The following is a 10,995-nucleotide window of genomic DNA, read 5'->3' on the forward strand; positions in this document are numbered from 1 at the left end:
AGAGCATCATAATAAGGGAAAGACAAACCATCGGTATCTGACTTATCCAAAACAATACTATATTTGAGGTCATCATACTGTTCGTGAGTGATCGACCGCTTGAGTTTGTGTGAAGTGATGAATTTCACATGGTTGATTGATGCCCCGTCGCCTCCATCGATGATCATTTAGATAATGCGGGCAGGGGATGGGGGCTTTGGAGGCCCCTGTGGTTGTTCGCGTCCGCGAGCTAAATTGGCTCACCCTCGGTCGCTCATTAGTTCCCTCAGGGGTCCCTCAGCATTCTCACTACCTCCTGCCGCAGACCTATGCAATCTTCGGTCTTGTGACCCCGCTCCTGGTGAAATTCACAGAGAGCGTTCGACTTCCGAGTATTTGGATCGGATTTCATCTTTTGTGTCCATTGTACCTTTGTGTCGAGCTTTTCTAGCGCGTACACTATTTCTAAAGGGGAAACACAAAAATTGTGTGCAAATAAGAGTGAAGGTATACCTCTTTCATTTTGCTGAGTCCCTGTGAGATGGGGCAGACCATCCGTGTGCCGAGCTGGTGGTGGGACGGTTGTTCTGATGTAGGGATGATGTTATTCTCGGCCGAGACGGGGACCCAATTGATCCTTTCGACTGTCGTTACGACGATCCTTCTTTGATTTTGCTTGAACTGATGTGAGTTATTGGATCGGACCGTTGAGGTCGTCCTCATTAGCTCTGACCTCGGCGTAGTAGGCATTGTGGATTTCTTCCCATGTGGTGGGAGGATATTTTATGAGTCTTCTCAGTAGTTTTCTGGTTGCTATCGAACCATTCCTGCTCAACCCATTCTGGAAGGCCGCTACCGCCATCCCCTCTGACACATTTGGTAGGCTCATTCTCACCCTATTAAACCGGGCGAGGAATTCCCTAAGTCCCTTGCCAGGCGATTGCCTAACGGTGAATATATCATTCACCCTGGCTTCCGCCTTTTTAGCCCCTGCGTGAGCGGTGACAAACTTGTCCGCCATTTCCTCGAAAGTCGCTATTGACCGCGCCGGCAGTTGGGAGTACCAGGTTAGGGCTCTCCCCATTAGGGTTTTGCCTAATTTCAGTAGCACTGACGGTACTTGCTCCTTTGAAAGGTCATTGCCCTTTACCACTGTGGCATAGTGAACGATATGATCTTCTGGGTCCGTAGTGCCATCATATATCTTCAGATATGGTGGCATTTTGAAGGTTTTTGGGATGGCATGGGGGGCTGCTCCTTCGCTGTACGGTTGTTCGACGAATCGACCAGCGTCTCGTTTCGGTAATAACTTTGGGGAGCCCGGTATTTTGTCGACCCTTTCTTGATGTTCCTTCATCTGATCACGAAACGCCTTATTTTCGTTTTCCATTTCTTCCATTTTCTTCAGAATGACTGTGAGTGCGTCATTACCTGCATCAACAGTGGCATGAGTGTTACGTGTTTGGGGGCGTCCTGTTTGCTAGTGTTTGTCATGATATCTATGTGTGTAGCATCTCTGTTCTCCTTTGGGACGAGTTTATCGAGTATGTTGTTCAGAGTTCTTGTTAGCCACTCTTCCAGTAGTCTTTTTATTACTGATGGTGCTTCCTCTATTGTTGACGTGGAGGCTCCCTTTTCGCGTGAAGCAGTTATGCTTTCGTGGGGGGAGGCGAAGCACTCCGTTTGGGTGTAGCATTCGGTGTCGCGTTTTCATCGTTTTCCCTGCCATCTTCATTGCTTGTGTTCAAGATGTTGGTAGCGACACCTGCTATCGTTTTCAACCTCGCATCTTCTTTTCCTGCCATTTTTAGTGGTGCAAACAAGGAAGAGATGTATTTTTTTATGATCTAGAAAGAATTATAGTTTCAACTAGAGAACTCCCCACAGACGGCGCCAAATTATTTGAGCAAATAATTGCCAAATAATTTCTCGATCAAATGGAATGAAATTCTACTATAATGAGAACGGTTTAAAAGCGGTAAGTGATATACTCGACGCGTAATGATTAGCAAAATATATAATAACCTGAAAATGCAATGAATGCAAGAAATAATAATGGTCAAAATATAAAGGGGCTGTCACACAATAATTGTGTGATTGTATGCCTCCTCTTTCTGATGACGTGAAACGAAATGCAGCCGATATGAATGTGGAATCCAGAGATTTATGGATGAAAGTTAAACAATATGTGCTTGAGTAAAGTGAATAAGACAATTCTTTTGTATATTCTTCTCTCCTTTTTACAATGTGTTCTCTCTTCTTTCAAATGGCAGCCCCTTTTTTGTTTACTAACTCCTCCTATTTATAAGGGATATTCTCCCAAAAAATTCTAAAAAGTACAAAATAAAGAATATTCAAAAGGCATATTCTTCCTGTCTATTTCTAAGTTTAGACTACCGTTACTCTCTTATTTCGGCTGCCCGCTCTTGGTCGTCGTCCTTTATCACAACGACCATCAGTCGTTGTGTTGTGGCGACCTCGTTCCATATCTCGCTTATCTGCTGTCGTGGTAGCCAAATTTAGACCCATACAATTTTGTCTTTAACCATACTAATGCATTTATAGCCTTGGTAGTATTAATGCTATAGTTTTCTATACATTACTTATATATAAGTTAATACCAAGAATAATATATAACCAATACAAGTATTAATTATATATGAGTTAAAAAAATATACCAACTAAAATATTAATAATGTATAAAAATAATGATTTCATTATTTTTTCTAATATCTCCTGCCAAAACATCCCTCCCTCTGTATGTAGTATGTTTGATTATTACAATTTAATATTTTAGAGATTTTTTTCTGATTTGCTAGAGCAAACCGCCTCTAAAAGTTCCCTTCTTTTTTTAACCACGAATGCAACAGGACGAATTTGAAGGCACATTTACGGATTGTTTGGTAAGATGTATTTGAAAAAATATGTATTAGCTTTTGGTATTATTAGTTTCTTATTTGGTGTACATTTTTAATATATGTATTATCAATGTACGTATTAGTTATGCAATTTATTTAATATTATTCTATATATAATTAATATATAATAATCTATGATATTAAAAATATTAAGGCTATTAATGCATATATTATCATGATTAAAGATAAAATTATCTTAAAACCCCTTAAAGTTAAAAAATATGAAGGGTATTTTTATGAATAATTAATTTTCTTAAAAATTATGTAATGTATTGTAATTAATAATGCATCACACTAAATAGCAGATAAGAAATAATCACTGTATAACTAATACTTACATTATTAATTCAGACTTGACGGTTTGTGAAAGTAGAGGCAATAGTTTAAAAATCTCATTTATTTATCATGTCTCCACAATGATGATGATCGATGGGTTTTGACAGGAAGAGTTAGGTCCCACAGCTAGCAAAATGGGCCCCATAGCTGATGTTTTCTATGGTTGATTCCGGGGCCCACACAACTTGGAGTCTTTGAGCAAAATAGCTGTGAAATGGAAGAAAACGACAAAAGAATCTGGCGAAAAGTGTTAAAACTACGGTGACGTTATCGAAACGGGTTCGTTTTGAGTGACGCGTAACTTAGTGGGCTTTTTTTTTCAAACAGAGGCCGTGGTGTGGTGTGGGTGCATCATGCATGACTTCCACGTACGGATTCGTTTCCTCTTGTCTTTCCATATTCTCATTGAATGCACGTGAATCAAACGCTCCTCATTTTGTTTTTTGAAAATTATTTGGATTTTCTTCTTTATTTATTTTCGAGGTGGGTATTTAATAATGGAGGAGTATTTTTCTGCTATTCTGCGGAATTGACTTGTGCACTAAGTAAAGGAGTAAAGACCAGTGCGGTGGGCAGGAAATGTCACGTCTCTAGGCTAGACTAAAAGTTGTTGATCATTTATAGGCATTTATTTATGCAAAAATTGAGTTAACCTTTTTAGAAAAGAATTTAAGTTTACAAGCATCACAATGTAAGGATTTACATGATGGTCACAAAATGTGTCGAATAAGGAATTGCGCAAGGTCTTTTGACTTATGTTACAAATAGTAATATTTTTCGTCGAATATTCGTGAAGTCTAATTAATTTAAATTCGCATAGAAAAATCAGATTCTTTTGGAGGAGTTGATCCTCACAGTAAGCTCGGAGTTACCATATTATAGACGAAAAATACCCAGAAAATATCCATCATAGGGCATAGGTAGAGGAGAGTAATGTAATAGGAATATTAGTAAGAGGGTGACATGGTTTAAAATTGACGCGCAAATAATGGGGAGTGGAGTTGGTGCTTGGCTTTTTGTGGTATTAATTTTATTTAACATTAAAACTTTTTGAACATTAGAAAGCCCAAGCATATCATGTGCAGTTAGGTTGGGAGTGTGCCACGGGTCGAACAGGACCCTACCTAAGTCCAGTTCCAATCACTTTATTTCTCCTTCCTCTCTTATTTGAGTTAGAAAATATTTATATAATTAGACTATTTTTAAATAATTACATACAAGAATTAACAATTAATTTACTATTACAAAATAAACTTTAGTATTACTTCTAAGGGTGTTCATTTTTCGGTTTGGTCCGATTTTTTTTAAAAATAAACCAAACTAAGTAAGTCGATTTTTCAAATATTGAAACCAAACCAATTAAGTCGGTTTTTGTTGTTTTTTAATTTTTTCAGTTATTTATCAGTTTTTTCTTAAATATGACACATACACTACCAAACACATATTCCGGCGACTACATTTTCAACGTAACACTATCAAATCAATTGCTCTTTGAGAAATCTATCATTTACCAAGATATATTGATAATAATTGAATCAAATAGTGATGAATAATTTAATTACTCAATTAAAAATCGATTATTTTTAACATAAAATAAATTCTTGTACTTAACAAAAGAAAAACTACCAATCAAACTAGAATGTAAATGCAAAGAATTAGATTATTATAATGGCAAAGAACTAGATAAAAAATACAAATGACTAGTATGTACCATAAAATTTTAGAAACTTTATATAAAAATATCCATATATATAGGTGTAATAATAAATTTAAATAGCTACTTTTATAATTGGTTTGGTTCGTTTTTTTTAATTATTTTTTTATTAAAACCAAAACCAAACCAAATTTGATCGGTTTTAAAATTCAAAACCAAACCAAATCTAATAAGTATCGATTTTTTTGATATGTTTGATTTGATTTTCGATTTGGTTCAATTTTTCGAGTTTTTATGAACACCCCTAATTACTTCAATTCTCTTTCCTGGGACCTTTACTTCCCTTTTAACCTGGCTAATAAAAGTAAATATAGCTAATTGTATGCCATAGTCTTTCATCTTCTATTTTACTTTTTTGAAAAATTATCGATACTAAGCCTCCTATTTAAAAATAATGATTCATCGTGAATTTGCAAAAGTTTATAAGTTCTTACAATTTTTTTTTTAAAAGACTGTGAGGTGTGTTTTATTCAAACTCTAAAACAAATGTCACTTTTTCTTTTCATGAAAATTAACTTTTTATACACGCCATCAACGGTAAAGAACAAGTTGTTTGGTTGGAAAAACAAGTATTTCTGAATTAATCTAGATTAATTATTCTGAGATTATTATTTTTATAGGAATAAAAATAATATTAAATATAAAATAAATCCATTTTAAATTTATTCTCGTAAAGATGTAATAAAAGGACAGATTCCAAGAGTCCGTTGGACATAAGAAATTTTTCACTTTTTTATGAATTTTTTTTTCACTTTTTTACAATTCTTTATGTCCAAACGTCCACTAAGGGTAAAATATATGACCACCAAAGGATGTGATGCAAAAGATGAGACTGCTCCTTCCTTAAGCAGAGGTCTCGAGTTCGATTCCTGGGTATGGAAAAATTCTTAGTAGTGAGTGCTTCTCCCGAGTAGGGCCCTACGCGGTACGAATCCGAATATAATCGGGCTCCAATACATGTACCGGACATCGGATGGAAAACAAAAAAAAATATATGAAAATATTAAAGAATAAGTATTAATAAATAATAAACAAAATGATGCAAGGGGCCAGGAAGTGTCGAGATACAAGAAATTCTCAAGCCAATAGATTCACTTGCACAGAATCCTGAACCCCTGCAATGGTTTACACTTCTAGTCCCTTCCCCCTCTCCCCCCCGGCCCAAACCCCCCTCCTAAATCTCCCCCCTACCCTCCAACCCCTTTAAACCCCCAACAACTTCTTTTATAACCTTACCAATTCTCCACCTCAATTACTCCAAATCCCACTTCCCCTCTTCTCTTCTCTCTTTTCACAAACCCTCAAAAAATGGAGTCACCATCAACAAGAAGAAGACCATGTTTCATTGAAGAAGATGATGGTTTAGTCTCTTTAGCTGAAACTGAAGCTGGATTTTCAGGAAACAACAATAATCAGAACCATCCTAATAATAAGAACTATAACCAATATCCAGTGATTTCAAGGCCACTTTATTATACAGTTTCACCTAGAAGAAACAGTTTAAGGAATCTCTCTTCTTTTTCTTCTTCTTCATCATCTTCTTCTAATTCCATGTCTTCTCCAAGATCTGTTGTTACTGCTGCTGGAAAGTACTATGATGGTAGATTTGATGAACCCCAACAACAATATTTCTTGGATGCTTGTTTCCTTTGCAAGAAACGCCTGGCTGATAACTGTGACATCTTCATGTACAGGTTTGTTTTCTATTTTTTCAAACTTTTAATGCATAATATTGTTTATTCCTTTATATTGGGAAATTGGGTTCCTTTAAATTCATGTTTTCTTTTATTTTTGCTTTAAAGATTCGATTTTTACTCTAGAAATGGTACTAATAGATGCTAAATTTTTGTTTTCTCTTTGAATATAGGGTTCCTTTAGATTCATGTTTTCTTTTATTTTTGCTTTAAAGATCTGATTTTTACTCAGGAAATGATAGTAATATATGCTACATGTTTGTTTTCTCTTTATATATGAATATGGGGTTCCTTTAAATTCATGTTTTCTTTTATTTTTGCTTAAAAATCCGTTTTTTACTCGAGATATGATAATAATATTTGCTAAATTTTTGTTTTCTCTTTATATTGGAATACGGGGTTCCTTTTAATTCAAGTTCCCATTTTTACTCGGAAAATTGTTGCAACATATGCTAAGCATATTTCTTCATATTCTAGTATGCAAGATCTAATTTTTATTCAAGAAATGGGACATTCTATGGTTTACAAGATTGATATAGTTTATATATTGCTTCTAGAACAGAGGATTGGCTGTTGGGCTTTGATTGCTATATTAGGTGTGGGGTGTCAGTACTGATTGTGATTGTGATTGTGATTTGTGTATTGCAGAGGGGACACTCCATTCTGTAGTGAAGAGTGCAGACAACAACAGATAGAAATGGATGAAGCTAAAGAGAAAAAATTGAACATATCTTCCATTAAAGCCATGAGAAAAAAGGACCAGAACAAATCCACTTCCCCCAACAAATCTTCAGAAGATTACCCTTTCAGACCTGGAACTGTTGCTGCTGCTTGAACAAATTAAAATGGATCTTCTTTGAGAAATTTTCAAGAATGTTCATCTACCACAAAATCTATAAATAGCAAAGAAAATATTATATTAAAAAAGAAAAAGGAAAAAAAGGTGGGATGGAGATGAAGAAGAAAGAATATACAGAAGAGTTTTCTTTTTTATTTTATTTTTTATGTTTTGGTTTATGAAAAGTAACTAGTAATGCTCTCTGAAAAAGTGGAAAAGAGTGATGGCTCTTTTTTTTTAGGGTTTGCCCCAAAGTTTTTTGGTGCCCCTTTTGGGGTTTCTCTTGGGTTTTTCACTGTGGAATGAGAAGCAATAACAAGGAAAGTTCTCCTTTCACTATTGACTGAGTCTGCTTTTCCATTTTTTTCTTGATTTTTTTTTTTGGGGTTGATTGTATATTTGTGTTTCTGTTTTGAAACTGATGTATGCATTCATTAGAACATGGATAAAAAAATTGTGAAGGCAAAACAGATCCTTCTTATTGAGTTGCATTATTTGATGCTTTTCATCATCTGCAAAAGAATTTTCACAATTAGATTAATTAACATATTGATAATGCATTAAACTATCTCAGCTTGAAAACATTGTGGGCAACTTGTTAAAATAGTTCAAATTAATTTCAGTGTAAATTCTTTTTTTTTCCGGGTCGGAGTCAAGTACTCCCTTTGTTCATAAATTGCCTATTTTTTCAGAATATTGAACAAGTGAAAGAGAACGGACGGGTATAGTTCAATTTAATATCATAGACCATTTGTCTTTAGTCCGCAGTGTCAGCTGATTCTATTCCGTACTGGAGAAGATGAAGTAGTTTGAATTTATTTGTTTCTATTAATATTGTTTTGTTTTATTATTTACCTAATATCTTGACATTGGTGTAAGAATATGATTAAATTGCACACATGAAACTGATTGTACGGCCCATTCTATTCATGGGGGGTGAAAGTAGTTTTCTTAATTTTCTTTTAACAAAAAAAGAAATATAAGCTTTTGGTAATTGAATGAAAGTACATGTTTAATCTGGTAAAGATGTGTTGTTCTCTGATAGGTCATTTGGTTAGAATACGATTTATATCGGTATAAGTTATATTGAGATAAATTATGCTGGGATTATTGTTTATTAATTGTTTGGTATGTTGTATTAAGAATGACAATTGCATAATTTTTAAGAAGACAATATAAGTTATATCAGTGCTAATTATTTCACCTTCTATAAGGTATAAGTTATCTCAGTATTAAAATTAACACCGAAATAACTTATATTTGATTTGCTAATCAAACAGAGTATTAAAGCGATATTAAATTTTTATACCACAATTATACCTTATTATACCTCGTACCAAATGACCATGAAAAGTGAAAAATAGTGATGGATCTTTTTTTTGGCGTTTGCCCAAGTATTTGGGTGCTCCTTTTTGGGTGTTATTTTCTTACTGTGGAAATGAAAAGAAATGACAAGGAAAGATTTCGTTCACAAATTGAGCGCTCTGAATCTGATGTGTGTGTCCATTCCAAGAATAGAGAATTATAAGAAAATACACATGACCTTACATCATAACAAAAAATGATCTAAATTTTTAATTTTTATCTTACCTAACCCATATTGTACATATTTTGAAAGTATTAATAAATTCAAAATCTGTGTTCTTATAACCATTGCTTCTAAAAATTATGGAGTTAAATCTCACAACTATTGCTTTCACTCTCTCTTCTTCTTACATCTTCTACATATGCTTTAAGGGGTCGTGTATTTTTTGCTTCTCCCCTGTTGCAATGTAAGAAAATTGAAGAGTAGAAGTCCACCATTGAAGGTCATTCAAAACTTTGCTTTCGAAAATAGGATTTTTTGAGTTTGTTAGTTGTTTGGATTGGGTGTTGTTCCAATTGATTGAAAATATCAAAAGGAGTTCAAAATTTAAATATGAAGTGATTTGGAGTAGATTTGAGCAAGATTTGAGTATAAAGTTCAGAAAAAAACGCAAGGTATAAAACGAAGCTAGTTTTTTTTATAATCTTGTATAATAGTGTATATGAGTGTATAAACACTCTTATACACTATTATACACTTTTATACACCTTTATACAAGCATCTGTAGACGAACTTCTTCTACGATTTTCAGTTACAATTCTTGTTCAAAACTAATCCAAATCTCCATTAAATGACTTCAAATTTTATATACAACCTCCTTATACTATTTCTAATAAGTCTAAATAACACTCACTCTAAATTTCTCACAAAATCAAATTCGAAATTTAAACCCACATATTTTAGCTTGTTAAAAATCTAATTTTCGCCACTCAAATGGATTTGGTTTGTTGAACTAATATTTGAGTCGCAGTTACTGATTCAAAAATTAACTTAAAAGCTTGAGCAATCTTTTTTAAAAATTAAATAGCAATTTCAAAAATTTATTGGAGTTGAATGTTGGGTATTAGCCTATTATTTATGGGCTAATTGGTTGTAAATTAAAATATGAGCTATAAAATTGAAAAGTAGGGAGCACAATTGTTCTTATGTGAAATTTTCCCTTCCAGGAATGAGAAATGTGAAAAGTATTAACATTTCCGTAAGATGGACCATAGGAAACCAGCAAGTGTAAGAAAAGAATATCATTTAATTAAACTGATTTAAACATAACACTAATAAATTAGAGTCATTAATTCTTTTTACTTTGTCTTTATTGTGAGATGCTAAACCCAAATAACTTAGCTAGCGTTTCACTCTGTCGATTATGAGAAGATGCTTTTGTCGACCTGAATGAAACTTAGAAGAGCTTATTTGGTATGTTAATAATATCTACGTTATATTATTTTGTTGTTTGTTTGTTTGTTTGTAAAATCACCGTCAACAGAAAAAGTTATAACCAAAGTCACCAAATAATGGGGGACCGCAAATTAGAGAAAGTAAAAGTTGTTGGGCTGAATTCAATTTTTGAGGACTTTTGAGAGTGAAGCGTAATAATAATTGCCTGATGGACCAGTAACACTGACCTGAAAGATGATGACCCTGGAATTGGGCAGCACTGACTTCTTCTGAAAATGACTTAGTAAAGTGGTAAATATCTTTACCTTTAATCAAAAGTTTTGGTTTTGAGTCTTTAAGGGTAAAAATGTCTTTGTTAGATAGTGTTTTACCATTTAACATGAGACTTTTCTACATGTATTCCGAGTTAATTGAGCCCAACGTGAATACCGAATAACAAATGAAAAATTAAATCCCAAAAAAGTGCAGCATAGTGACGAGTGAGTACTTCTAAACACAAATAAAAATAAATAGTGGGATATTTGAAAGCAAACATAACTTAATAATTAAGGCATGCTCTTATTGCGTGTCAATTTCCTTTGATTAGTCGCTGTTATGTGCTTATTTCCATGACCTAGCTAGCCGTTCATCATATTTTCTCAGTTTACTCCAGTTGTTGCAGTTTTGCATTATTAGCCTTTGATCACGACGTGCATTTGGAGTTTTCTTTGCCAACTTTACTAGTTTCGATATTTGAAAGTTCTCTTTGATATCTC

At 33.9% G+C, this 10,995-nt stretch overlaps 1 protein-coding gene across 1 annotated transcript; it reads left to right on the plus strand.

Annotated features, from left to right (window-relative positions):
• The first annotated feature begins 6,175 nt into the window (after nucleotides 1–6,175).
• LOC104246078 (FCS-Like Zinc finger 1-like) lies at nucleotides 6,176–7,815 on the plus strand. The gene is made up of 2 exons (XM_009801814.2): nucleotides 6,176–6,641; nucleotides 7,290–7,815. Exons 1-2 carry the CDS (start codon nucleotides 6,256–6,258, stop codon nucleotides 7,474–7,476), a joined length of 573 nt encoding a protein of 190 aa, XP_009800116.1. The 5' UTR covers nucleotides 6,176–6,255; the 3' UTR covers nucleotides 7,477–7,815.
• Nucleotides 7,816–10,995: the final 3,180 nt, after the last annotated feature.

This window comes from Nicotiana sylvestris, chromosome 8 (genome assembly GCF_000393655.2).
Source record: "Nicotiana sylvestris chromosome 8, ASM39365v2, whole genome shotgun sequence".
In the NCBI taxonomy this organism is placed as follows: domain Eukaryota; kingdom Viridiplantae; phylum Streptophyta; class Magnoliopsida; order Solanales; family Solanaceae; genus Nicotiana; species Nicotiana sylvestris.

Bases quoted from the DNA above. Each gene is read 5' to 3' on its own strand.
- LOC104246078 (XM_009801814.2), top strand. From the start codon at position 6,256: ATGGAGTCACCATCAACAAGAAGAAGACCATGTTTCATTGAAGAAGAT. The intron at 6,642-7,289 runs GTTTGTTTTCTA...TGTGTATTGCAG, and splicing joins TGTGACATCTTCATGTACAG to AGGGGACACTCCATTCTGTA.